Raw genomic sequence first — 27,406 nt, 5'->3', positions numbered from 1 at the left:
TGCTCATTACCCGATTTATTAGAGGTCTCTTCATTAGAGGTCTCCTCAACGTAAAAAGAGGGTGGGGGTGGGGGGGGCAAGGGCCCGGGGCTGCATACAAGTGTTTTGGGGGCCAGCAGTGGCTGCAGGTTACAGAGGCGCCACGGCTCTGGGTCTGCGCAGGACAGCGTCCTGTGCCCGAGTAGGCTGTGCTCCCGATTGTCACACACCAGACCACGGGCCGAGCACATGGAGCCCCCCGTGAGAATTAAGACACACAAGGTTTGCAGTTTTGTTGTGTTTCAAAGTCAGTTCGGCCATAAAAAAACGAGGAGGGTGGGGCAGGCAATGCAACTGGGCCACCAGAGGAAAGGCTGCAGCGAGGGAGCTTGGCCAGGGGCGCCCAAGGGGCTGCAGAGACAGTACCGTGGCGAGGGCCCCACCGGTAGGGGAGTATTGCACTGAGCCAGGTGCTAGAGGGAGGAGGCAGAGGACACACGAGGGCTCCACCTTGTCAGTCTGAGGAAACGCCTGTCACGTTTACAGTACAGCAATTCAGACATCCACGCCACAGCAGCCAGGACTGGAAGGCTATTTACAGATGTACAGGTTTCTACCCCAGGGGCAACAGCAGGGTGGGCCAAGCCTTCCTCGCCTGGAAGCTCACTGCCTGCACTCCCACCCTCAAAGGAATCAGCGGAGGCCTTGCACCGGCACAGACCGAGGCCCAAGGGGCACTTTAGCATCTGTTGCGTTTTCTGAAGAGGGACAAACATGGCCAACACAAAGATAAGTCTTCAAGAGGTCTTCATGACTTAACACAAAAATAGACACATCATGGTATCGGGGGACTTGCAATTTCTCTAAATCAGCATCCAACTGACACTTCCATGATCCAGGAAAGCCCAAGGGGCCTGGGGATGCCGCACGGGTGGTCCCGTCTTCCCAAGCTCTGGGTACACACGAGCCACCTCTCCGGGGCTGTGCCTGCTGCGCCGGCCACCGCCACAGGGTGCACCGCGTCTCTGATGCCCAGGCGGGCACCCCAGCACAGGCGTTTATGTGACACGGCCTCCCTGTCAGGCCTTGGGGTTCAGACACGCCGTTAGGTCTCTGTCTCTTCAGTCTGCTTCCCCACTGGCAGGATGGCGCAGGGACAGAATGACCACTTGGGTACCCAGCCAGGGCACCTGCAGACGTCCGTGTGAAGTCCAGCAGGATGCTTGCCAGGTCTGGGCAAGTGAGCCCGGCAGGAGAGAGTCATTTTCCTTCCACTCAGCATTCTGCAGGTGTGCTGGGCGGCTCCTCTGAAGGGTGGCCCCCGAGGCCCCTTCCCCTGTTGCTTTCTGGAGTGTCCCCAGCAGCCCGGCTCAAGAGCCGAGGCACTGTCCGTGCTGACGGAAAGGGAGGGCAAGTTCTCCAGCGAGGGAAGACGGCAGCCAGGCCAACGGTGCCTCTGTGCTGTGCGGCGGTGACAGGGAGTATGGGCAGCTGAGACGGGCTCACGAAGTCAAACTCCTGGACCGACGGGTTCTCCAGCTATCTCAGGCTCCTCCGAGAAGCCAGGGCCAGGAGAAATCTCCCCAAAGGTATGGCTTCCGTTCTGCTCCATGCCAGCAACCAGCACCTCACATGCGCACCGGGGTGGGTCCTCAGAGGGGCAGGAAATCGTCACAGGCGGGTCACCTCTTGGGAAGTGGGAGTGTGTGTGGTCTCTGGACACTGGGGTCCCTGGAGTCACCCTGCGGGGTTCAGGGCTCAGCGTGCGCCTAGGGGTGGCTGCCCCTGCTGAAGACAACAGACCAAACAAAGTTTCCTCTGTGAACTCCACCTCCAAGTCTTCCATAGCACAGGTGTGACCGACATAACAAAGAAGACAAGGACCCCCCCGTCCTAGCGTGGAGACAGCCCACTACAGAGGGGGCTGTTTCTCTGACGGGGACATGGCGTGTGGCCTGACCGCGATCCCCTTCCCTCGGACCCAAGTTCTTCTGTCAGCGCGGGTGTCCGGCAGGAGTTCTGGGGAAGGCCCTGCTCCGAGGGCGCCGCCCCATCACTTGGCCTCTGGGTGATAAGTCGTCCATGCTGGGAGGAGAGAGAGAAACCTGGAGCCCTGAGTTCCACTGAGAGGGGTTGCCGGGAGAGTCCCCAAGGATGATGTCCAGTGTCCAGCCTGCAAACCCGAGCCCACAGCACCCACAGGCCTGAGCGATGGTCTCCAAAGGGCCCTGGGGAGCAGCGGCAACCCTCGGACCTGCCCTCCCAGGCTCGCTGTCCGAGGCAGAGAGAGGAGGAGTCGGGGCCCACGCCGGCCCCTCACAGGACACCCCGTTGACACATGGAGCGCGGGTTTCAGCGGAGACGATGGGGCAGTTTGGGCACAGGCCCCCAAAACTGATGGGGGGCCTTGCTCCCCGGCAGCTCACATGCAAGCACAGCAAAGAACCAAAAAGTGCAGTGGAATGGAGTCTCTTCTTTTCCATTATGTTCCCTTTTTTTTTTTCCTTTTTCTCTTTTTCTAAAAACGCACGCGTGCTACCATCCCTGTGCAAAGAGCAGGGACCCAAAATAAATATGTGACCGGGAGGCGGGAGGCTCACAGTATCTCAGGCATAGGTAGTTGACAGGGAGCTGGCGCTGGGCCCCGACGGCTCTGGGGCCTGAGCATCAGTGTCCGTCACAGAGGGGAAGGACGTGGGCGGCAAGGTCCACAGGTGGCAGGGTGGGTGTCTCTGAGCTCTGCCCAGGTGGGGGCAATGCCCCCAGGAAGCAGCCAGGGCAGCAGCAGGCCCTGGGCGCCAACTTGGTGAGACTGCATAGGAATTACTGCAGAAGGCAAGACAGAGGGTGAAGGGAAAGACCCTACCCGCGGCCTCCCACAGCTGGGCCACCTCAGGCCAGACACCCCATGTGTGGTGAGGCCTGGACACCAGCCCGGAGACACTCACCCCGCCGGCCGCCACCTGGCCGGAACCCCGCCCGACCCAGGCCTCAGTTTCCCCATCTGTCCCTGGATGTCGGGACCTCACTCTGGGCTCTCCGGGGACCCCCCAGGGAGAGGCCCTGGGGTCTGGGTCCGAACGGGCTGGGCTGGCGCACTTACTGTGTCGCTCTCGCCGTCGGAGGCCGGGTGGGCCTGCACGCTATAGTGGAGCGGGGAGTACACCCAGCTCCTCTCATCGGTGGGCTGGAGGGCGGGCGGGCGGCACGTGCAGGAAGGGCGCAGAAGAGCAGGGTGCAGAGGCGTGACAGAGAGGCAGAGGGAGAAGGAAGAAACAGAAATAAAAGAGGCAGACCCCCACGCGGGAGAGTGGCCGACTCAGCCAGCTGCTCTCTCCCTGCCCGGGGACCTGCCCCCAACCCGGGCAGTCCTGGGGGGGGAGGAGGTGGGGGCTCCGGGAGCCTGGCCCCAGCCAACGGCCAGTGGGCAGGGCAGGGCAGGCGGCAGGAAGCAGTTGGTGGAGGCAGGGCTGGCACAGCACAAGATGGGTGGCGGCCTGGCGGCTCTGCGATCCTGCTGCCCCTCCCTTCCTCTCTCACCCCAGGGCTCCCCCCACCCTCCCCCAAAACCCCAACCTCTGTCCTAACCTGGCAGAACCCTAACCAGCTCAGGTCCTGCCTGTTATCAGACACCAGGCGGCCAGTTGGAGCAGGACTCTGGGGGCCTCCACTGGGGGCCCTGGGTAGATGCGGTGCTGGGGATGGAGCCAGTGTTCCCATCACCCGCAGTCTCTCAGGCTGGAGCGTGGCTCTCCTCGGGGACCGGATGGAGGCAGCCACAGGGGAGACCAGCCAGCCCCCCCAGGCGCAGAGGGGCAGCTCCCTGGGATGCAGACATGGCAGGGCTCAAATTCGGGCCTGGGGACCGACCGCGTTGGGGGGCGGTGGCAGCCTCTGAAGGCTGCCCTGGTCCTGGCCAAGGGTGGGCTGGTGGGGGGCACGGCCACAGTGCTGACACCCTCTGCAGGGGCCGCCTCTGCCTCAAGGACCGCCAGGCCCTGTCCCGGGGTGTCCCCAGGGCCCCAGTGCTGCCCGTGCCACTGCCTCCACCTCTCTCCGGGGGCTGCCCCTGCCCTTCAACATCCTAAGGACTGGGCAACCTAACCGTATCCGCACGGGCACCTCACGGCCCCTAAACTCACCACCTCCAGCCCAAGGCACCCCGGATCCAGCCTGCTCCTTCCACTTCTCTGCTGAGGCCGAGGCCCTGGCCCGAGGCCCGTTCTGCCTCCCTTCCAGACACTCATCTGCTGCTCTCTTACCTCAGGGCTACACATCTCGCTCGGACCAATGCCCAGAAAGCCCCTCACCTCTGTGCCTGCTCAATCCTACTCTTTTTCTGCAGCTCAGGGCAAAACCCACCCTCCCGTGAGCCACCTGGACCCCTGGCCACCACAGGCAGCTCACTCACCCCCAAGGGGCTGGCCCCCGAGGCTGGGCTTGGCGAAACCCACTGCAGGGCAGCAGCACGGGCCCTGGCACCTTTGACATCACAACCGCAACCAGAGCCCTGCCCCAGGCAGCTCAGTCTCCCCAGCCCCTGTGGCCCCAGCAGGGCCCGGCCTGTCTGGGGGCCGAAGTGCCAGAACTCAGCGGCCCAGATAATGGGACTGTTCTCACCGCGCCGGGCCAGGAGCCAGTCTGGGGAAGGGAGAAGTGGCGCCAGCGGGCAGGCCGGCGGGACAGCGGTGCTCCCACCCTCGGAGGCTCCGGGTGGGCCTGACACACCCTTCCCTCTGCCTCTCGCTACCTGGATGCTTCTCAGAGTCAGACCAACACCTCTCGGGGCGGCCCTGCAGCCGGCTCTGGCCCCCAGTGGCCCCCAGCCCCCAGATCCTCTCTGGGGAGAAGCGTCTGTCCTTGGAGGACACAGCGTGACAGGAGCAGCTGGGGTGTGGTCTCTGCCCTGGGGTCACGCGCAGTTCCGAGCACCGGATGCTGTTCCCAGGGGTGTGCCGGCCGCTCTGGAGCGTCATTCTTGAGAACAGAAACCCTTACTCCAGACGCCCAACGCCCCGCTGTTCCACCCCCCGGCCCCCAGGTGCTATGCACCTCTGGGCAGGTGGCTTGGCCTCCCGGGGCCGCGTGTTTATCGTCACGGTGACAGTAACAGGCTGACAAGGCCAGTGCGGCAACGCCCATGTCACGGCCAGGCGATGGACACACAGGCTGCCTCGGAGTTTGAACTCGGACTTTGTCTGACAGAAACCGTAAGTGCTCTTGGGGGCCCCCGGGCAGCTGAGGTCTGTCTCCCCGCCAGTGAGAGGGGTGTGGACAGCCCATTCCCTGCAGTTCGGACCCGCTGGCTGAGGCGCCCTGGGGAGCCCCCAGCTGCGAGTCTGAACACGGAGCGGCAGCTGTCTGCCCTAGTCTGGCCTCAGGAGGCTGGGCCGGGGCTGGGTGGCGCGGGCTGGGGGTCAGATGCGGGCCTGCTGCAGAGGAGACGCAGTAAAGTCACCTCGGTAGGCACAGGGCCAGTGCCAGCCTGGGGTAGTGTCTTCCCCAAGTCCCTCTCAGAGGAGGGGGGTGGCCAGGCCCTGTGGCTCCCTGCTGCGCAGGGCAGCCGCGTGCTCTGGGCTCCCTGGGGGCCTGCTGCAGTCACTTACAGTCCCCGAGGAGCTCAGCGTGGCGGCCCGCAGCCGGCGATGCCGGGGCGAGTAAATCCAGTACCTCCCATCCGAGAACTGGCGGGCCGGGCGGGGGGAGGAAGCAAACAGAGGACAGGATGAGGCGACAGGAATCCGGGGCGCAGGCAGGAGGCGCTGGGTGGGGCAGGCGAGCAGGTGGCCAAGCGGGGCGGTGGGGGGTATGGCAGGGTCCCCGTGGCCTACTAGCTTCTCTGCTGCCCGCGGGCAGCCGCCCACTCAGGTGCTGGGACAGACGCACACAACAGGACTCAGACCACCGGGCGGCTGCCTCACACCGGTTCAGAGAATGGGACACAACCTGGGGAAGCCGCAGGTGGGTGTACACGGGCGCCATCCTCCGGCTCCGGGCAGGGGCCGGAGACCGGTGCGCCAACTCAGGCGGAGAGCAGGGAGTGTTAGTCAAAGCGAGAGGGGAGCAGGACGGCCACGCTCACCCCGTGTCTGGGCCGCAGGCAAGGGGCTGGCCCAGTTCACCTTCCCCAGGAGCCACAGGGAGTGGAGGGCCAGGCAAGGACAGCCGAGTTCTCCACCGCAACAGGGGCCGTCTGACCCCTGAGGAGGGTGGCCAGGGGAGGCAGCCCCAGACCGTGCTGGGGCCCAGAGCTGGACTGGGCAGGTTCGCTGGCCACCCGGCTCGTCTAGCTGCCGCCTGCCAGAGCTGTGGGGGAGACGCGGCACCTCGCTTTGGAAGAGGCGTCTCGGGCAGGGTCCTTCAAGCGCCATCCGAGAGCAGCACGGCACCCCCAGCCCTTCACCACAGCCCCTCGCCTCCTTGAGGAAGGGGCCCACCCGCTGCGCGCAGCACCCGTGGTCTGGCAGGCCTCAGCGCCCGGGCACCCCCGACATTACCTAGGGTGACAGGAGGGCTTGGCTGGGCCCAGACAGCGAGCGCCCGGCCTTGGGAGGAGGGACGGGGCCATCCTGGGCCTCAGAACGGCCAGGCTGGGATGGCTCCGAAGGCTCCACACCCTGTGAATGTGTGGAGAGAGGTGTGGCGACCGTGGCGTGTGGGAGAGGATGCGGCGCCTGCGGGCGCGTGTGTCCACGGGAGTGCACGCGGCACGGGCACTGCTGTGTGAAAGCGCGTGCGCAGGCGCGTGCTGACGGGCGTCGCCGTCTAGGGCCCGGGAACCGCCAGAGCCGTGGGGTGACTTACAAAGTAGATGTCGGTGGCGGGCGCGTCCTCTTCATCCGAGGCCTGGCTGGCGGGCTCCGAGGCCTGGCTGGCGGTTTCCGCTTCGGAGGCCGCGGCGGGGGCAGGGGCGCAGCCCGGGGAAGCCTCCACCCTGGGGACGCAGGGGACGCAGGTGTCCTGGGTAGGGCTCTGGCAGCACCCGCCTGCGCCCCTCCACGTGAACCCCTGCCTGTCCCTCCTGCCTCGGAGCCACTGTGTCCCGTGTGACATCCAGGAGACAGCACCGGGTGTGGCGCCTGGCACTGGAAACGTCCCAGAGATGCAGGGCGAGCTGACGGCGCGGCGCGAGGTTGACTGGGCCGAGGCTGGCTGATGCCCACATGTAACGGCCCTCCCAGCGCCATGCAGGGCGGGGAGTGACCGTGCCCGACAGCGGCCAGCCTGGACGAGGTCCTGCCGCTCTCTGAGCCTGTCTCCTCACCTGGAGAGGGGGCACACCAGGCACCTGCCCCGCGGGGGAGAGCCCAGCTGCTCCCAGCAGCACTTGCCAGACACCTAGCCTGGTCCGGAGCCCTCCGCGGAGCCTCCTGCCGCCGCCGTCCCTTGTTACGGGAGAGAAACAGGCTCACGGCCCTCCCTGGTGGCGCAGCGGGCTGAAGTGCAGCACGATGAGGCTAACTGCAGCTGCTTCCGCACGAGTCCGATCCCCACCAGGGGGTGACCCACAGGGCGCAGCAGACCCCTCCTGACCTGCCCACTGCTCCCCTCAGCAGTGGGTTTCAGTCAATCTACCTGTTCTGCTCCCCACTCCATCGCTGGTGAATTCTTTCACCCCCTCCACCCCACACCTCCAGACCATACTCCAGTTCTTGTGGGCATAAATTAAGTAAATCTTAAAAAAAAAACAAAAACAAAAACAAAAAAAAACCAAACAAGAAACAAAATGAGGTGCACAGGAAGTGAGGCATGAGGCTCTGGGACCCTCCTCCTTGCTAAGGCGACCAGCTCCCGGGGCCAGCGCCCATGTGGGCACTCGTAGCCGGGCAGGTCTAGGAGCGATGCTTTTGGGCAAAGAAAGGAGGGGGTTCCGTGCTGGAGGCTCCCGCTGCTGGCAAGTGGGCGGCTGGAGCGCGTGCGTGGCAGGGTGGCGGGTCTGGCGGCCAGGCGCGGCTGGGAGTGGCCCGCAGGGGCTGAGTGGGGGCTCGAGGCGGGAGGGAGGGGAACAGCACAGAAAGCGAAAGTGACGGGAAAGGTGACAACTACCAGCGAAACTGACTGGAGGGGAAATGAGACTGAAGAATGATCACCGGTGTGGGAGGCCGGCCAGCTGCAACCACCCCCGCCCCTCCCGAGAGCAGTTTCCCCAGGGAGCCACCGACATCTCAAACAACCGACTCTGCGCTCGGCAAGAAAACCTCAAACTGCTGGAAACGATCACTACAAGGGTAAACAAAACCCAAAAACTTGGAAGTAAGAGACTCCTAACAAGCCCTGAGCCCAGGTCTCTCTCCCTGGACTGCTGACACGGGCCGGCGGGCCTCCGCGGGCGCGCAGACCGGCACTTGGTGGGGTGCTCACTGACACCCTGGCCCCACGACGTCAGCAGCACCTCTGATCGTGACCACAGAGGCTCCCCACTGTCTCCCCAAATCCCATGCAGGACAAGACCACCCCTAAGTGACCTAAAGTCACAGCTTGATTGCTGTGACATTTAAAGAATTTTAAAGGAAAACCAGAAAGACAAAACTAAAAGGAAGCCAGCCAGTGCAAGCAGCCAGCGTGAGACCCGCGGCGTCCGAGCGCTTCGCAGCGGGGGCAGGCGCTGGGCGACGCTGGACAGAGCCGGACGGGAAAGCGACCCGAAGCCAGAAGGAAACCACTGACCCGTGCACACCAACCACAGCGGAAGGCAGTGAGGGGCCAGTCAGTGGTGACCACAGTGCAGCTGGCCCAGACCTGGCCTGGGCTGAAGGAGGAACAGGGAGGCGGGAGAAAGATGCGGCCACAGAGGAGGCGCCCAGGAGCCCGAGACCAACGTGCGCCTGCAGTCTGGGAGCAAACCGGGGGCCAGAGGCGGGGCCGGGCGCTGCCCTGGCCACTCCGGAGCCTCCGCTGTGCGGGGACCACGGCTACCTCCAGCGCCTCGCCTCGCCCCCCGACCCCTGCTCTGAGCTCCCTGGGTGCAGACTGTACTTCCCAGCCTGCCTGGCTGTCGGCCAGCCTCAGGGTCACATCTGGCCAATGGGAGGAGAGCAGGGTCCTGTGCAGTGGGCCGCGCATGCACTCACCCCGAGTCCTCCTCCTTGGGGCCCACGACCCCCACGCTGCATGTGGGCTCCACCTGCACCGTGACCTGCTGCAGGTCCTCTCCAGCGCGCGTCTCCTCCTGGGCCCTGGGGGCGACAGAGGCTGCCGTTTCCCTGCCTGCCGCCCTCTGCGCTCCGGGAGCAGCGGCCGAGCTCTGGGCTGGCCCCCGCCTCCCTCCTCGGAAGTTCCTGGCAGGAAGCTGGCACCTTCCCTAGGTGTGACCTCTGGGCATCACTAAGCCGAGCCGTGAGCTGGCCCGCCCTCCGCTGTCACGGTGAGTGGGGTGCCAGCCTCACGTCGGAGCCCGGTGTGCCTGCCCGTGTGCGCACAGATGTCTCTGGGCGGAGACAAACCTGTGTCCAGGGTGCCCCAGGGACAGGAACAGGTGCAAGCAGGGAGGCACCTGCCTATCTTAGCGCAGATACGCTGAGCAGCCAGTGGGCAGAGGCGGGAGGGAGGGGGGCGGGGAGGTCAGGCAGCAGGCAGGCTGGGGCGGGAGAGGAACATGGAGCTACTTGGGAGTCTGCAGCCAGCGCGAGAGCTCGGGGGTCAGAGGGGCTCTGGAGGGCGGCGGAGGGCAGGCGGGAGGCGCATCTCACCGGCCGTCCTGCGCGGAGGACTGTGTGCGCCGCCTGCAGAGACCACGCACAGGTGAAGGTGTCTGCCCGGCCCGTCCCCCGCCAGTTCGCCCACGAGCCCGACCTCCGGCACCCAGAGCGGGGGAAGACGGACTCGCTCACCTGTACCTGGGCTGCTCCGACGTCTCCGAGGGAGACCGCTCAGGGATGGAAAGGGACGTGGAGGACAGGGTGGTGGCAATGGAGGCGGTGGTGGCCTCCTCAAAAGAAGGCGGTGTGCAGGGCAGGAGGTCAGGTCGGCCTGTGGGCAGCAGAGGGGAAGGCGTCTGTGTTTGGCTCACCAGCACCCACAGAACACCCCTGCGCACCCCAACACTCAGCTCTCTCACAGCCTTACAGGGGCAAGGACACTCGGACTTCGAGGCATCGCGTCGCTTCCCGCAGCTTTCCAGTAAGCTCAGCCCCTTCAGGATCCTGCCTGACCTGCTCCCCCACCCCTGCTCTCACCTCAGCCCTCTACCCCAGCCACAGGGCCGCCTGCTGGCCCAACACAGCGGGACTCCCACCGGCTCTGTGCTCTTCCCCTCCCCACCCCTGGGACCTCTGACCCACTCGGTCAGGCCGGACCCAGCGAGTGCTTCATCCCAGCGGGTCTCTGTGCACCTGGGTGGAGGAAAGGGTTACCTCCCAGGTGGGGCCTCCTAGGCTCACTGGGGCTTTCCTTGGCGAGCGGGGGCTGTGACCCAAGGCCCACCCACCAGGGCTCCTGTGATGCATTTCTGCACCTGCTTTCTGCCCCCTCTTCTCTGCAGCCCCCTAATCTATCACAATTGCAGCCGCCCCCACCCAGCCTGGCCACGCCCAGTCACCTTCATCCTCCAGTGTGGGGTAACTGCGGGCTCCCCGGAGGTCGTACTGGGCGTCCTCCCGCTCACTGGGGATCTGGCTGGCTGAGAAGGCGGCTGTGGGCCCCAGGGGCTTGACGGCCAGCAAGGCACTGCGGCCCTTCTTGGATGGAGAGGACTTCAGGGCTGCGGCGGAGGAGGGCACTCGTGGCTGGGGCAGAAGCAGGCAGGCCAGAAGCTCGGCCAGCACAGGCCTTCCCGCACCTCGCGCCCAGACAGGCAGCAGCTCTCTGAGGACAAAGCCTGCTTCACCAGCGCTACTGCTGAGCAGCCCTGCCTGCCCATGCGGGGTGGGATGAGCCCCAGGGCAGGTCCCCTGAAACAGCAGCAGTGTCAGTCCTCACCAATGTCACTTGAGTGCTTGGCCCTGACTTCTTCATGTTCACAGCACGGTCACCCCCCAGACCCTACTTCCAGCAAGGAAGCAGAGGCCCGGGGCTTAGAGCTCAGGGCCTGAGCCTGGTCTGTGGCTGGGGGGGGGGGGGGGGCGAGGCTCGGCCTCTGCTGCGCCCTGGTGCCCTCAATGCTGACAACAGGTCAAGGGCGTGCGCAGGTCTTGTGAGGTGCTGGCCTCCCCACCCCCAGCTCCCGGTGACCCGGCATCCACACGAGCAGCATGGCTCCCGGCACTCCGTGGTGCCCATGTGCCCTGGGCACAGCCAGCCAAGTGCCAGAGGCCAACCTGGGGCGCAGCCCCGAGGCTGACCAGCTCCCATCGGGACCTGTGGCACACGACGCCTGGGGAGGAGGGTGTGCCCTGCGTCCAGACGGACCACTTGTGTGCCAGGCCCCAAGCGGGCCACTGGGGAAACGCAGCCACAGCTGATGAGCGCCCTTCCTGTCGGGCACGGTGGGGAGACGACAGACAAGGTGCCAGAGCACGCTCAGGCGGCATGCGGGCTGCTAGTGTCTCTCTGCAAGGCCCAGGGGACGTGGGGCTTCCTGGAGCTGCCGTGGAGACGGGCAGCGGCAGAGTGGGTCCGAGCCCAGGTGGCCCTCCTTCCCGCGATGCCCTGCAGCCTGGCTGCTGGCCCACGCTGATCCCCTCTGATCCACCCTTCTTTGGCGGGGTGCAGGTCGTCTCAGCGCGCCAGCGCTGGGTCAAGCCCACCTGTCTGCTGTGCAAATTCATCTTGCCCTCACAGCTTCGATCAAATGAGGAAACGAGTCACAGAGGAGGGGAGCACTGGCTCAAGGCCCACACTGAGAGGAGGTCAGGGCTCAAACCCGACTACGGGCATCAGGCCGCCCCCACACCCTGTGGCAGCTCCCCGAGCACCCCGCCATCTGGGCCAAGCCCCTGCTCAAGGCTCTCAAGGGACTCAAACGCCACCCTGCCCTGCCCACCGAGAGTCGCTGCCACCCCCAGGGCCCGGGCAACTCACAGGAGTTCTTCCGGAAGACCGTGTTGCTCATGAACTTGAAGAAGCGCTCGGCATAGAAGCTGGGCCGATGCACAGAGACGGTGTCCTGGGGAGGGAAGCGGGGACCGGTGAGGGGTGAGCCAGCAGGGGTCGGCACCCCATGACAGCCCGTGAGGCATAGCTGAGCCTGTGTGAGGGGCGCGGGGTTAAGAGCCCAGAAGCTTCTGGAAGGAAGTCACGTATCGGGAAATACGGCAGGGAAGCCACAGGTCGTCTCATGCAGGCCTTGCGCAGCGCACCAAACAAGGCTGTCGGCACACACACGGGCACCGAGGCGGCGCGCCGGCGCCTGGGCGAGCGAGTGAGGACACCAGCCGGCCTCCTCAGAGGCGCCTCGCCTTGGCGGGGAGGCGGCTCAGCTCCTGCGCCCAAGGGCTGTGGGCAGACTCCGGACCAGGAGGCGGCGGAGCTGGGGCAGCGGCCGCGGGGGGAGGCTGGCGGCACTGGTCCTCCCACCTGACCGCTCCGGGGGGCTCGTGCCGGGGTCTCACTTAGGTGGTCACTGGGCTCTCCCCTGGCCCTCCCCCAGCCCCATTTGGGAGCGGTCTCAGCCGGCCGCCAGGAGACCACACAGGGCCTCCGCGGCTCTCTCCTGCGCGCTGAGGCTGCCCCTGGGCGGCCCCGGCGCGTGCTGCAGGCGCGGGGGCACCGTGGGCCACCAGAGAGCTCTGGCACTAAGGCCCTGGGGGCAAGAGCCCGGCCAGGGCCGGCCCCTGCCGCGCTGGACACTGCGCCGGACGGCAGGAGGGCCGACTCGCCGCCAGCGGTCAGGTCCCAGGCTGCCGGCGCTGGAAACGAGCTGCTGCCCAAGCTCGTGCGTGGGCAGCGTGTGCTGGGCGCGAGCACATTCGCCTTCCTCAAACCACCGAGCAGTTCTGCTGCAGTCAGGTCACGACGTGAGGTGGTAACAGGAGTCAGAACCGCGGGGTGCTGTCCCTAAGTAGAGCAGGTACCGCAGGCCCGTCTGCACCGCAAGCTTCCTGAACGTTCCCTGACACTGTCCTTTCGGCCCAGCGTCCCTGCCCCCAAGTCCTCTGCCCCTCACCGCGGGCCCCACACTGCCTGTCGTCACGGCCCACCCCGTCTGCAACTGCCCGGTGAGGCCCCTCCCCGCTGCCGGCGCCACTCCTCAGCCCCTGAACCCGGCCAGAGTGGGCTGAGGACTGGCCGGCGGACGGGACGAGCGACACTCACCCCGTCGTGGACAAGAGCCTTCCAGGTGTGCTCCAGCTTCTTGATAAACCTGCAGGGAGAGAAAGAACACCCAACTGTCAGTCACGCCTTGGGGCCCACAGGTTCTTCCCTGGGTGACACCTGGGGACATCTTGTCACACTGTGGCACTTCCGGCATCGGATGTGTTGAAAACCGGCCTCGCGGGACAGAGGCCTTGCCCGCTGCCCCTGCAGCCGCCTCCCCGCCCAACCCGTCGGCGCTCCTGCCGCGGCTGCTCCGGGGCGTGAGGTCCAGTCCGGGCGCTCGGCCTCCAGAGCGCGGCGCAGGCGCCGAGCGCCCCCCACGGGCTGCCAGCCAGCCCCCACCGTGGATGGCTGCAGGAATGCCCCCTCCAGGCGGCCCCCAAGCTCCCCAAGCCTCTGTAGGAAGCCTGACGAGCCTCTGAAAATGGCCTCGTCCAGCAGAGGGAGAGCCCTACAAGAGGTCAGCTCCTAAGTGGACAAAGCATGGACCAAAGCCAACACTTGTATTTATAAATGGGACACACAGAGGCGCGGTGCCCAACTCCAGTGGGTAACAGGGTCAGCCAGCAGCGGCTGTGGGCTGGGCGTGGCGTCAGCTCCTCTCCCGCGACCCAGCCCATTCTCAAGGCCACACAGCACGTGGCACTGGCCCAGGTCATTCTGTGCTGTGGGCTGTAGCACTTCCCAGGCACCTGCTTCACGGTGTCCTTCTGTCTCGCTGTTAGCCGGCCCTTGGCATACAGGCCAAGGGCCCCAGCCGTCTCCCACAGCCCGCTGCAGCCCTTGGCCAAATCCTGAGCACTGAGAATGGAAGCACCAGGCTGGGGCGGGCCGGAGCCCAGAGCCTCCCGTCTCGGGCAGTGCCCACCTGTAGGACTGCAGGATGTCGATGATGCCGATGTGCAGCAGCAGGCGCTCCCCTCGGCCGTTCACGGCGGGGATGCCCCCCATCCTGGGGAGAGAGGGTGGAGAGTGGCAGTGCCGCCCACAGCGAGCGGGGCCCAGAGCGGCCTCACCGGGCTCAGGCTGGGAGCCGCCCAGAGTCGGAGCTGGGGTCCGAGACGGCGCCCGGCCAGCAGGCAGGGACGGAGCAGGTGGGAAGGGGCCTTGAAGGTGGGGAGCCCCCACCCGGGACACATCCTGGCGTGGGCCCCACTGCTCCTGTAGCTCAGCAGCAGAGCTGGAGGCTGGAAGCTGCGCAGGGACGCCGCCGCGAGACCAGGCACACGCGTGCACCACACCGACACGCGTGCACATGCAGCATGCACGCCGCAACACGCCTGCCCACACAGCGACCAGGCACACGCGTGCACGCGCAGGCGCACTCAGGAACACGGTCCGCACACGGCCCGCACACGGGCCCAGGGGCACACACATGCACGCACACCCTGGCAGGTCCCTGAGGCCCTAGGGTGCAGTCGAGTCAGTCGCCGCACCCGCCTTGAGCCAGGGGTTAGTGAGGCCACACGACGCAGCAGCTGCCCGGGCCCACTCACTGCGTGCCACGCGTCGCCACGCTCACCTGCGCACCCTGGCGGGCCCCGCAGACCCTACAAATGCCAACATGGTCTGAGGATGGAGCCCGCGCGGAGGGGCTTGGCACTCACCTACCCCGCAGCACCCCCCAGTCCTCTGCAGCGGGTGGCCCGGAGTGGCAGCAGGGCAGGGTCAGTCTTGGCACCCTCCCCGGTCAGCATGTGTGCCAGGGTGGCGGCCCCCACCGCTGAGTCTGGTCCTCAGCAGAACAAGGGGACGGGCCGGGCCGCCCTCCGCCAGGACCCCATGAGGACGCACTGGGGCAGTGGTGTGAAGGCTGTAGCCAGTCCCGGCACGATCAGGGCATCGTCTAAGTGAGGGGTTCCCACCCTGGCAAGTCCTTCCCCTGGCCCGTGGCCACCCAGGGACGCTGGGGTTGTCATGACCGCGGACACCACCCCACAGCCAGCGAGGCAGCTGAACGCCCTGCCGGGGCCCCAGAGCGACCCACCTTGCACGTCACAGGCTGTGGGGTGGACTACAGGGTCTGCCCCAGCCAAACAGCCCCGAGCCCAGGGCAGGCCCAGGCCACTGAGGCCAGAGGATGCCTCCGCCGAGCCGTGAGCCCGACACCTGCGGCAGCGGCGTTGTTTCTGGGGGAGCAGATTCCTGGTGCCCCGGTGCTGCGGGGGCCAGCTTTCCCACCGTGCCTCCCCCCCTCCCTCTACCGTCTCCTGGTCACTGGTCAACAGCTTCGGCTGTGCCCCAGAACCCGTCCTGGCGCAGGCGGGAAGGAAGGAGCCGTCCATGTCTTCACCTCTGACAGCCGAGGCTCAGCCCGGCCGGCACGGGGGCCGTTCCCAGGCGCCACCTCTAACTCCCACAGGGCCCCGCAGGCAGGTGGGCGATGCTGCTGCTCAGATGCGCCGGAGGAGACAGGCGGGCGCTCGCCTTCCTCCCAGCCCACCCCCTGGCGTGGGGGTGGACAGAGAAGCCCAGAGCGGCAGAGTGGATCTTAGCCCCGCCAGCCCGGCCGGCCGCAGCACCTACGTGTCGTCCGTCTCGATGGCCTCCCCTCGGGCGGCGCCGCCCTGGATGGACTCCATGGCCGTGGAGTAGAGCGCCTTCTGGCCCAGGGGCCGCTTCTCGTCCGAGGTGCTCTGGGCGCCCTCGGCCTGCCGCTCCCGCTCCTGCTGGTCCATGTTGTGCACGCCCAGCAGCAGGCTGTAGTCCATGATCTTGAAGCTCTCCAGCACCTGGAGGTGGGGGCGGTCATATCCTCACCGCCCACCCCAGCCCTGAACCCCGGCCCAAGCCCAGGGTGCCCAGCTCGTGCGCTGGGTCTGTGTCGTGCAGTTCCCACAGCCAGATGGGTGGCCAGACAGCACCCCATTTCAGACCAGGAGACAGAGAGGTCAAGGCAAGTGGGGGCAGAGCAGGGACTGGAATGGGGGGATGCTGGGAGGTGGTGTCTGACCCTGAGGCCAGGTCACCCCTCAGTCAAGGACAGCTTTCTTTCTCCTGGTATGAGTGGATGACCAATGGGCCTGGCCACTTGGTCCTAGAACCTGGAAGTCACAGGGCCCTGAGCTGTCTGAACAGATTTCCGGGGACTTCATGTGACGCTTGCAAAGGGGCTGGGGGCTGGGGACAGTGGCTGAAGGGGGCTGGGGAACTAGGGCCAAGGACCCACACCCCGCCCCGGAAGACTGGGGCCTCGGGCAGGGAGGCCCCCATCAAGCCTCCAGACGGGCAGGCGGACGGAGCGGCCAGGCGGCCAGGAGTGGGGAGGGGTAAGCTGAGCTCACAGCCTCTCGGGCGGGCCCTCAGGGGCGCCGCTGACCGGAGGAGGGCGGCACCGGGCGCGCCATGAGTCTGAGGGAGCCACGGCCAGGCAGCTTCTGGGGGCTCGACTCCGAGGAGGGGGACGCCTGCCCCCGGGCACCGACGGCGGGCTGAGGAGGGCTGGGGCTGCCCGTCCTCAGTGTGGGGGGGGCGGGGGCGCAGCCGCGGGGGCCTCACCAGGCAGTCGCGCTGCAGCGTCTTGACGAGCGCGGAGAAGGTGTCGGCGTCGAGCAGGAGCCCCTCGGGCATGTCCTGGATGAAGTCCAGGTCCTTGTAGGTGGGGATGCTCTTCTCCTTCTCCTTCTTGCTGGCCCGCCGCTTGTACGTGGAGCCCTTGAGGTCAAACTTGAGGTGCATCTTGACCACGCGCGGCAGGATGTTGTTCATCACCACCACGCGGATGTTCTTGCCCCCGGACTGCACGCAGTACAGCCCGTAGAATTTGGGCAGCAGTGTCCGCGGGTTCTGGTTGAGGTTCTGGGGGAAAGTGTGTGAGAAAGAGGGTCAGCGGGGAGCAGTCAGGGCTACTTCCGAAGCTCAGGGCTTGCACAGGACCGGCTGGGCTGCAGGGAGCCAGGGCGGGCAGATGGCCCCTGCTTGCCCCCAGGTGTCCTGCCACGGCCACCTCACAGAGCCTGGACTGACCCCCCGGCCCACCTTCACTCTGCGCCCCACAGCTCCCTGACTGTACACGGGTCACCCTGCCTGTTTAACTCTTCCTCCCCGCCTTCCTGTGGAAGCGCCAGGCCAGCCAGAGGTGCCATGTGCAGGCAGTGCCCATGGGATGCTCCCAAGGAGTCTGGGCCCGGCTCTGAGCCAAGTCAGACCCGAGCCCCCCACTTCCTGGCCAACCCTGGGCAGGGCTGGCAGACAGCTGCTAGGTCTCATGCTTCCGTGAGCTAGGAACAAGAAAAAGTGTCTGTGACACACAAGAACTACAGGAGACGCACGTCTCAAGGTCCATAAACAAAGCGTTACTGGCACGAGGCGGTGCCTGCCGCCCACGCTCTGTGGCGCTTGCCCGCCTGCGTGGTGGAGGCCGCCGGCAGCAAGCCTGCCGCCCCGCTTCCGTCACGGCAGCCAGGGGTCTCGCCTAAGATCAGACGTGGCAGACAGAGATGCCCGAAGGGCAGAGGAGCTGACCAGTCTCCATACCCGCCAGCACTGGGCAGGGCCCCGGCCTGTGCGTGGCTCAGGACCCGTGAGCTGGGGGCCGCAAACCCGAGCCTCCACCTCACCCGGGTCCTGACGTGTCCTCTGGGTCGTGAGTGACACGGGAGAGGGAGGCAGGTCTGCTGCCAGTGCCCGCGAGGTGCCAGCTGGCGCCCAGCCTCCCCCGCCACATCTGAGTCACTGGCTGCCAAGACACTTGGCCCACAGCCACAGCTTGTGGGGCTCACGACTCAGGGACTGGGGAGTGGGGTGGGGGGCAAGCAGGGCCCCATGTGCACCCTCACTTTGCCTGGGGATGGCAAGCAGAGCCCAAATGGGGGAACTGCCAGGGAGCACCCAGGGGGAGGGTTCAGATGCCCACAAAGGCTTCCCGCGGCTGCCTGGGTGGTGGCTGAGCCTAGGGGCTCTGGGGACCCGCCCGCCAGCCATGGAGCCACGTGCAGAGAGGTAAGAGCAGAAGGCAGCACGTGCCAGGCAGTAGAGGGGTTTTGAGGCTTGGGGGGGAAGCAGATAGGTGTTTAAGGAAGCCCAGAAGCCAGCCCAGCCCCCAGAACCTTCCAGAAAGCCTGTGCTCCCTACCATGTAGTAGCCCGGGAGCAGCTTCTGTAGGAACTCAGCCTCCTTGTGCATCACAGTCTTGATGATGAACTCGTCGTCGCTGGTGACGTAGAAGAGAGAACCGCTGGCTCCGGGGTTGGACAGCTCAATCAGGGGTTCATTGCACAGTGAGTACTGAAAGGGGGGTGGGGAGTGAGCAGGCAGTGGCAGTCACAGCCCCCCACATACACACGCCCAAAGCTAGAGGGCAAGCCCAGGATCACAGAGCAGGCCCCAAGGAGGCCTGGGCCTGCACAGGCCCCTTGGCCAGAGCTGCCGGCAGCCTCCCAGCGAGGTGCGCCACGCATGCTGCCACGCCTCTGAGCAACGCGGGCACCGGGGGCAGTGTGTCCTCAGGCCCTGTGCCAACAGCACGCGGTACAAATGTCAGCGAAGAGAGAGGCCCCCCAAATCACTTAGGGGCCTGGAACAGCTCACATCAACACTTCGGCCACTGCCATGGAACAATGGGGAAACTGAGTCGGGTGTTCAGGCCACGGTCCCCACGCCCCTTCATCAGCCCACACCCCGTTCTAGGCACTGGGAAGACGGCAACAAACTAAGCAGGCTGCACCCCTGGCTCCTGGTGCCAGAGGCTAGTTGGAGCCAGAAAGACAAAGCACAACACATAATGGGTTAGCAGGAGAGCGGACAAAAGTATCGCGCAGAGTCAAAGGCAGGGAGTGAAGGTGGCTACGTGGCCACGTGGCCAGGTGGCCAGGTGCAAGGGCCCTGAGGCAGGTGTCGGGGGCAGGGGGAGGCGTGGCTGGGGCAATACGTGTGGCAGTGCAGCTGCAGGGCCCTCGCTCAGGAGAGGCAGCTGGGTCACCTCGCAGCGGGAGCACGGGGCAGGCCGAGGAGACTGGGTTGCATGTTCAAGGCGCGAGACGCCGCTCAGAGGCTCAGACAGGGAGTGACGGGGCGTGATCTGGGTCTCGTGGGCTCTGCAGTGCCGGGGCTGGCAGGCGGCTGGCGGCCCCCAGGTGAGCAGTGGTGGGCTGCTCCTGGGCAGTGGCAGAAGGGCGGGCTCCAGAGCCTCCTACTGGGCGGAGCCGAGACCCGCCGCAGGGAGCCTGGGGAGGCGCCGTTGAGGGGGGCTGCGGGCTGGGCTGCGCCTCCAGCCGCACCGTCACCAGCCTGGCCATCTGCTCGGCTCCGCTCCGCCCCGCCCACAGCCATGAGCCACAAATACCCACGAAACAGGCCCACGCTAGGCAGCGCTGTCCTCTCCCCACCATGCAGACGGCTCTGGGAGTCAGAAGCGCACGGTCGGGGCTGGTGTCACAGGCCGCAGCAGCAGCCCCTGCCCAGGCCTCAGCCCCCGCGGTTGCCTTGAGTAGGGAGAGCACAACCCACCCGTCGTCCTCCTACTGGCATTTAAATAAGAAGAGAAGTTACAGAACCAAATAACAAACTGGCTTCCCTGGGAAGCAGCTTGAGGGGAATCGGGACTTGGGTGGGGCGGGATGGGCAGTGAGACGCACTAAGTTCTGCCCACGAGCCGGCTCATAGGCGCATGCCCCCCGGCACACCCCATTCACACTGGGGTCCAAGGCAGCCCCCGCACGCTAAGTGCGCTGCCCAGACTTGCTTTCCCATCTCAAGCCCCGCCGCCCTGAGCTGGCCAGCTGACACCCGAGGCCGCACTACCGGCACCGGAGGGTTTTTACTGTTTACGGAGAGGGAAACCGAGACATGGAGAGGTGAGGACACTGGTTACGGCCGGTGGCTGAGACACAAGCTACACCCGCGTCTGGAGGGACAGACAGGCGCTGCATCAGGGCTGGGCGCCGGGCTGCAGGGCGCGGCCGGAGGGCAGGGCGGCGGCGTGCCCTTGGGCTCTGGAGCGAGCGGGCTTTGCTTCCGCGGTTCTGGGAGTTCTAGCACCAGGGCTGCCGGGCACCACTCCCCTCCCTCCACATGACACCCCATTTTCTTGGCACATCCAGGGCTTACCCTCCACAGCTGACCTCCAAATGGGCCCCACTACCAACCCTCCCCCACCCTGGGACACAGCCACGGCTCTGGCTCCCGGCCCTACCCCAGAACCTTCCCACAGTGTCAGTTCACCCAAGCAGTAGCCTCCATGGCCCCCAGGATGAGATCGCCGATCTCGGAGGCGGCCACCACGGGTGTGCCCAGGGCCCAGGCTGAGCCGCCACGCCAGCCCGCCCTCTGCTGCTGCCACTCAGCTCACTCCTGAGGCCGGTCCCTACAGTGCTGGCCGGTGGGAACCCGGGGAGAGCCGGCCTGCTCCAGGGTGGGCAGAGGACCGAAGTTGGAGGTCAGCAAGGCAGGGCCGGCTATCCAAACCTTGAGGTCACCCCAGGTCACAACTGATGTGCCTGAACTTGCTTTTGTCATGTTCCAGCCAAGACCTGGCATCTCCACGGCTCCATGCTGGTGCCAGTGTCACTGGTTCATCCTCTGCTAGAGGACAGGGAGGCCTTTTTTATGCTGTTATAAATAACAGCTCCCGACTAGCACCTGGGAATGCCAGGGTCGTCTCTCCGCAAGAACCATGGAACTGGCACACACCTGTCCTAAGGAACTGTCCCCACACAGCGGGCAGGGAGAAAGGCTGCCAGGCTCGGAGGCCAGGGCCCAGTCTGGTCTTGGCCACCCTGACCCCAGAATCCAGTGATGCTGAGAACTGGGACTCACACACACCCCTGGCCAAAGCAGAAGCTGCTTCTCTCTAAAGGGCGTGGCTAGCAGGGCACAGGGGTCCTCCCGACACGCAGCGGACGTGCTCTCGTGGGCAGGAGCCAGGAGACCCCAGGGCGCCCTCAGGACGCCGCCGGCAGGAAGCTCAAAGGGGCAAGGCCCCCGCTTGCGCCTGCGGCTCCCTGCCAGCCGCACACCATGAGCAAAGAACCTGGCTGAGGTCGGCCCAGCTCCGGCCCGGAGCCGCTGGCCCGGCACCCACGGCACAGCGCCTGCGGCTCAGTCTGCGGGACGGGGGCCTGGCACGGCCAGCGCGCTCACCAGGTAGTCGTCCGGCCGGATGCCGAAGAGCTCCCGGAAGTAGCGGAAGGCGACAGGCGCGTAGGTCTTGAACCTGAAGTCCTGGAAGTGGTGGGCAGGGGTGAGGTTGCTGCCTTCACTGTGGAGGAAGAACCAGGACACCTGTGAGGGTGGCGACTCTGGCATCCACCTCATTTCCGGGACCCTCACAGGCCCAGCCTTCCCAGGCCGAGGGCGGTGCTTCTTGCTGCCAAGCTGCAAGTCCTCCTCAAAGCGGCAGGTCAGAAAAGCAACGTCTACCCCGTCACGACCCTCCTCTCCTTCACTAGCAGCAGACACCACACTGCCACACCAGTGCCCCAGCCCACCTGCAGCTGGGGAGGCCACACGGCCACACGCTGAGTAGAGCAAAGCCGACTGCATTATCCCAGTCCTTCAAGGGAAGGAGCCAGGGCTCTCCTCTTCCTCCCCCGCCTCCCTCCATTGGGACGAGATGCAAGAGAGAGGCCCGGCAGTCCCGGGGGCTGCATCACGCACGACGAGCACTGGGAGGCTGGCCGGCTGCTGGCCGGCTGCTGGCCCCACAGGGCTGCCCAGTAGTACTCGACGGTCTTCCTCTCACCCCTGACCGACACCCGCTGGCCCTGAAAGCCAGAGACCCCTGCCAAGGTCTGTGCTGTCTTCAGCAGAGAAGGCAGATGGGAGAATAGGCCCCACCGGGGCCCCCCGCTGCGGGAGGAGCCGAGGACACACCTGGGGAAGAAGATGCTCTCCACCACGTAGAAGTCCTGCATGAGCACGTCGCGCTCTGGCTTGGAGCTCAGGTTGCCCACAGTGTAGCCAATGCCCAGCTGGATGGCGCCCTTCAGGGTGGAGGAGGTGGTCTGCGGGAAGAGCCCACGCGTCAGGGCCCTGGGCCACCCCCACTCCTGGCCCCTCAGCGTGAGAGCGAGGAGGAGAAACATCTTGGGTCAGGGAGGGCAAGGGCGGGTGTCCAGCCAGAGCTGTGTGGCCTTGGGGCACCTGGTGGGCTCCTGTCACAGCCCGCTGGCCTCAGCTCCCCGAGACAGCCTTGCGGCTGAGACGCCACCCTACGCAGACAGACCCAAGTCCTGCTTCTACAAGAACTCTGAAGGTGCCAACTTCACAAAACGGTCTCTACTCAGGGCCTGCTCACTGTCAGGGTTTTCTTTGCGGGGAGCACAATTTATTGAATGACACCCCATTTCTTTTTTTTTTTGGAGACCTGGAATCCTTCCAACCACTCCCTACGTGATTCACACAGGCACGCCGGGCATTGGCGTGGCCTGACCGTGCTCACTGCGCTCGACACCCTCGAGCAGCCTCCACCGGGCACACAGGGCAGTAAGCCCAGCAGGGACTGACCACCTTCGGCCAGCAGGAAAACGCAAACCAGGCCAGAGAGACAGTCCCCCACGAGGTGGGACGCACACACACGGGCGGACGCCGCGAGTGTTTTGAGGACCGTGACGATGAGGAAGAGCTGGAGCCTTCATGCATGGCTGGGGTGGGGGGGATGGGGTAGCCCCTGTGCAAAGACTGGCGGGCTCCCAAAAGTTAAATGTGGTGTTTCCACCTGACCCAGCACTCCACACCTTCCCACCTCCCCAAAGACAGAAAGGCGCATTCTGTACAAACACTTGCACACAAGTGGCCCCGAGCCATGCCTCTCAGCAGCCACCTCAGTGTCCAGCCAGGGAACAGACAGGCCCCTGTGTTCACCCACAGGGGGCGACACAGGTCAGTCACCAGAAGGGGGCAGCTCTGACACCTGCTAGCACAGGGAGGGAAGCCGGACACAGTGTGCCCACCGGCGTGAGAGGTCCAGAACAGGCACGCTCAGAAACAGAAAGTGGAAGGTTTGTGGGCGCCAGAAACTGGGGGAGGGAGGCTGATGTAGACAAGGCTTCCTCTAGGGGTGATGGAATGTTCCAGGGCTGACTGCAGTGACAGTTGCTCGACCCTGTGAAGACACCCAACTGCAGACTGCTAAGGCTGACCACGTGTGCGCTCCGCAGCAAAGCTGCTACAGAAGGAGGCGCAGCTGAGGCGGATGAGACCGAGGGCTCCGGGCTCTGCTCCCCCGCCCTCGTCGCTCTCCCGGCCTCAGAACTTCTATCAGTGCCTCATCTCAGCCGCATTTTCCAAGGGAAGGGGTGGGGCTGCATGTGCTCTCTCCCGAGAGGCGGCGGCACTGGGGGCTGTGCGTCACAGGAGGTCAAGGCTGGCCTGGGAACACGCCGCCCGCTCACCCACCCCTGCGGTGATGGCACGAGGGAGGACCTCCCCGGCCAAGGGGCTTGCACCACGAGGCCACAGAGACAGCACCGATACCCTTCGTACAAATGACCAGGGTCCCTGCCCCGGGGGACCCTGTCTGTGTCGGGAGCAGATGACCCCTCCCATGTCAGCCAAAGGCAAGAACCTTCTTGTAGGTGGTTTCACCAGAAGCATCCACGCCCCGATGGCCCAGCTTCTTCCCATGGGCAGGGCCCAGCTGCCCGCTCATCAAGGGGACCTGCAGAAGAGGAAGCAGAAGTGTTAAAATCAGCAAGAAAGCACCGCTGCCTGGGTCAAAATGTCCTGGAATCCTGGCACGAGGGGGCTCAGTCACCATGCCCAGCTGGTGCCCTGGCTGGCCCGGGGCGGGTGTGGACGGGCTCTGCGGCGGAAAGGGCGGCCCATACCCCAGGGCCAACGCCCAGCTCCATGCCAAGACAGCAGGGAGATGGCGGCCCCACCCGCTCGCTGGTGTGCACTGAGAGGCCAGCTGCAGTCTCCCCTGGGCACCGCTAAGACGGGGCCTGGCCAGGGGGGGTGCTTCCTGGGCACTGCGGGATGTTCAGCAGCCTCCGCCAGCCCCTACCCACTCAATGGGGACAGCTATGACAGGTAAGACCACCCCAGGAAACAACTGTGGAAGCCACCAGACTCTGCAACTTTTCAGGGGAGAATGGGGACAGGGACCAGGGAGTTTGGAGAAACATGACGCCAGCCCAGGCTGGGGTCCAGCAGACAGGAGCTGGGTGCCCCTCGGTGGCTCCACCATCACTGAGGTTTAAGAAGTGCCCACTGTGTGTATCTGACATCATGTGAAGACCCCCCAGTCCTTTCTGCCCTATCTGCACTGACTCCCAGAACGCCCCCCACCCCCAACCATAGCGCCTCAGCCAGGCTCCCGTGTTATGAACGCTGGCCACCAGGGGGCGGCCTCTCCTTAGGAAGTGCTGCCTGGGTCTCCACCTCCCTCGCTGGCTCCCCACTGCCTGGCCTGGGCCTTCAAGGGCCCGGGTAGGTGGATAAAGTCCTCAGGAGGAGCCCATGTGGCAGGTGGCATTTGGGGCGAGACCAGGCTTCAGGGGGCCAAGGGCCAGGGGACTGTTCCGGTAATGTGGGCGCAGCAAACACACCTGGCTGCTGCCACCCTCGGTGCCTCCTGGGAGGCAGGCCGCTCTCAAGAGTGAAGGGACACTCTGAGCAGGACAGCGCTTGTCCCACCTGCACCGCCTGACTAGGACAGTCAGCCTGTGCTCAAGGGCGGCCAGTCATCACCGCCAGGAGCTCTTGGGGAAAGGCTGGAGATGGTGAAGGCAGCTGGTGGGGTGGAGAAGAGCAGAGACCGGCACCGGTGTGTGGGGCCGGGGGAAGGGGCACTATACACCTTGGGAGACAGCCCCCGCCTCAGGACGCTGCCCTCATGGGGGTCCCACTGGGCTGCCTCCCTCGCTGCTCCCTCATTACCCAGAGTTGGATCCTGAGCCTCTTCGTGCCCCAACCCCTCACCCTCCCACAAACCTAGGACTATGACTGGACACTTTTTAACCAGTATTTGGGGTTCAGAGAGGGCAGTAAGTTACCCAAGGCCACACAGCAGGGCAAAGGCTGGGCCAGGTGCAATCCAGACTCTCCCTCAGCCCCTTCTAGGAGGAGGAGGTCAGTGGGGGCCCACAAGACACTCACCTCAGTGGGGGCCGTCTTCTTCTGGGCTAAACCTGAGGGAGAGATTACAGACTCAGACTGGGACGCCAGGCGGCCCCCCGCCTCGCCGAGGCGCCTGCCACCTGTGCCGGGGCTCCCCAGGTGGCAGGGCTCTGTCCCCCTCACTTGCGGGGAGCTCTCTGGGCGGGGCACAATGACCCTGCATGGGAAACAGCGGTCACACAGACAGGACAGGGATGACAGGAAAACTGGACACTGGTCCCCTGAGCCTGGACCTCCCCCACAGGCAAGAGCACTGGGGAGCAATCACCCCAACTGTGACCCACCCTCTACCCCAGACTTCCAGAGAAGCTGAACTGCCACAGAGCTGTCCACCCTGCGGCGGGAGCCGGCCCCACCGGGAGACTTGGCCCCGGGAACCGAGCGCACTAGTTGGAGGGGTAAGGAGGACGAGGCCCTCTGGGGAGGGCAGGCTGGTGTGGGGGGGGCACTAGGGCCCGGGCTCTGGCTGTGGGGAGGGCTGGATGGGGCGGGGCAGCAGCCCTGACAGTTCTCCGCGGTGAGCTGCAAAGCTAGCCGCCAAGGACACTCCTGGCCCCTCGTACCACACCCAGGGCCAGGGCATTGCTCCAGGGGAGACGCCGAGGGGGGCGGGCGACGCTCCTGGGGACCCCCCCTCCACTGGCCTCTGAGTCCGGCCATACCTGGAGCCGGCATCCATGTGCGGCATCGCTCAGCGAGTGGCCAGCAGACGTGCAGCCCCACAGCTGCAGCCCGGCCCCAGAACACGAGGACCTGTCACCGCAATGGCAAAGGCGATGATGCTGAGGCACCGACACGGGGGGGGGGGGGGGGGGGGGGGGGGGGGCGCCGGGAAGCCTGGCCCGGCGGCCCTCACGAGAGTCCTCATGGGGAGCAGGTGGGGCCGAGGCATGGCCTGGGCCAGCGCTTCTAGAGGCTGGCGCAGGGGGGCCGGCCCCGGGCCGGGGAGGAGCGCCGGCCCCACCTGTCGGCCAGCCTGCCACACCCACAAAACAAGTGTCCACTCCTGACTCCTAGAAAGGGAGATGATGCAGGCATGCGGCTTGGGGGCAGGTGGCAGGGACCTGATACAGCAACAGGAAACGCATACAGGGGTGTCTACTCCGCATCAGCCTTGGGGGGAGGGAGACGAGTGGTGACCAGGACAAACTTGCCCCTGGCCCACCGCGATGCTCACGAGGAGTGGCAGGGGAAGAGTGGACGAGACAGTGTGCGGGGCCACGGCACAGTCTGAGGTTACAGGTGGGGGTTAGATCAGCCAAGAGACTTAACACTGACCCCAGGGAAGTGGGAGCACTGGAGGGCAGGGGCGGGGGGGGGGTGGCTTGATCAGGCCCTCTCAGGTGCCTTCTGGTGGGTGCTGTGGGGAGGACAGGAGGGTGGGGCTGGGGAGAAGAAAGATGGAGAGGATTGGGCTTGGCCGGGCTGGGGACCATGGGGTGGACCTGGCAGAGACAGGAGGGGCAGGTTCTGGAAAGCTCTGAAGACAAGCAGACCATGCCCCTGGAGGTGAGAATGACCAAGAGCTCTGACGTAGGGATCAGGGAAGGGCTGAGCTGGCTCGGCAGAGATGGGGGTGGGGGAAGCAAAGTTAGAGGATGGGGAGGCGCAGTGTGGGGAGATGAGTGAGAGACCCTGAGGGACAGCTGGGTCTGCTCCGGACCTCGGGGTGCTGCCGATAAGACTGGGCACCATGGGGGCTCAGGTGAGAGCAGGGTGGGGGCAAGGATCAGGCTCTAGTATCTAAAGTCTCAGGGGACGCCCAGGTGAGGGTCAGTCTCTCAGGCCAGGGGCCGCGGGACAGGGAGGCTGACTGCCAGTAGGAACAGGATCCCTCCCATGACAGATGAACTGTATCTCAATTAAAGACACACCCCCAAGCTGCCGAGGCTCCAGCGGGCCCTCTGCCAGCCCTGAGCACCAACTGTGCAGATGGGGAAACTGAGGCCAGAGGGGTGCTCCAGGGCTCACTAAAGGGACATCCCTTCAGGACCGTCTGAGGGGGGCACTTGCCTAGCCGTCGGCGGCTGAAGGAGACACCCAGCCACATGAGGGCGACACCAGCCCCCATGGGGGTTCCCAGCCCGGGCATCTGGCCTCAGGGACCAACCTGTGCTCTAGTCCACCCCAAGCCCAGCCGGCTGCAAGCAGATGGCGGAAAAGGGCTGGAAAG

General features: G+C 65.6%; 1 protein-coding gene across 15 annotated transcripts; it reads right to left on the bottom strand.

Moving 5' to 3' along the window:
* On the bottom strand, positions 1–25,923 carry PIP5K1C (phosphatidylinositol-4-phosphate 5-kinase, type I, gamma). Of its 15 annotated transcripts, none has more exons than XM_012729640.1 (19): positions 25,896–25,923; positions 25,213–25,244; positions 23,678–23,770; positions 21,985–22,115; positions 21,253–21,370; positions 18,247–18,399; positions 16,672–16,971; positions 15,700–15,905; positions 14,042–14,125; positions 13,171–13,219; positions 11,938–12,022; positions 10,517–10,678; positions 9,810–9,948; positions 9,669–9,701; positions 9,051–9,155; positions 6,784–6,913; positions 6,102–6,285; positions 5,586–5,663; positions 1–1,767 (listed from the first exon to the last, which is right to left on the bottom strand). In XM_012729640.1, exons 1-19 carry the CDS (start codon positions 25,906–25,908, stop codon positions 1,490–1,492), a joined length of 2,373 nt encoding a protein of 790 aa, XP_012585094.1. In that variant the 5' UTR covers positions 25,909–25,923; the 3' UTR covers positions 1–1,489. The 15 variants fall into 15 exon arrangements, with proteins under 15 accessions (XP_012585094.1, XP_012585097.1, XP_012585096.1 ...); XM_012729647.1 differs by lacking the exon at positions 6,102–6,285 and adding an exon at positions 3,083–3,166 and having other exon boundaries at positions 1,642–1,767; XM_012729649.1 differs by lacking the exon at positions 6,102–6,285 and adding an exon at positions 3,083–3,166 and having other exon boundaries at positions 1,677–2,805.
* Positions 25,924–27,406: the final 1,483 nt, after the last annotated feature.

This window comes from Condylura cristata, unplaced genomic scaffold, assembly GCF_000260355.1.
Source record: "Condylura cristata isolate star-nosed mole 26May11 unplaced genomic scaffold, ConCri1.0 scaffold00025, whole genome shotgun sequence".
NCBI classification, from domain to species: Eukaryota; Metazoa; Chordata; class Mammalia; order Eulipotyphla; family Talpidae; genus Condylura; species Condylura cristata.
The sequence above is the reverse complement of the archived record's forward strand: the minus strand, read 5'-3'. Positions and strand labels throughout refer to the sequence as shown.

What these genes read in the sequence shown, in the direction of transcription:
- PIP5K1C (XM_012729640.1), bottom strand. An exon ending in CCCCACACTGGAGGATGAAG is followed by an intron (nt 9,949 to 10,516) that starts GTGACTGGGCGT and finishes TGCTGCCCACAG; the next exon opens with GCCGACCTGACCTCCTGCCC. An exon ending in CCGCCACCGACATCTACTTT is followed by an intron (nt 6,286 to 6,783) that starts GTAAGTCACCCC and finishes TCTCCCCCACAG; the next exon opens with CTCTGGCAGGCGGCAGCTAG.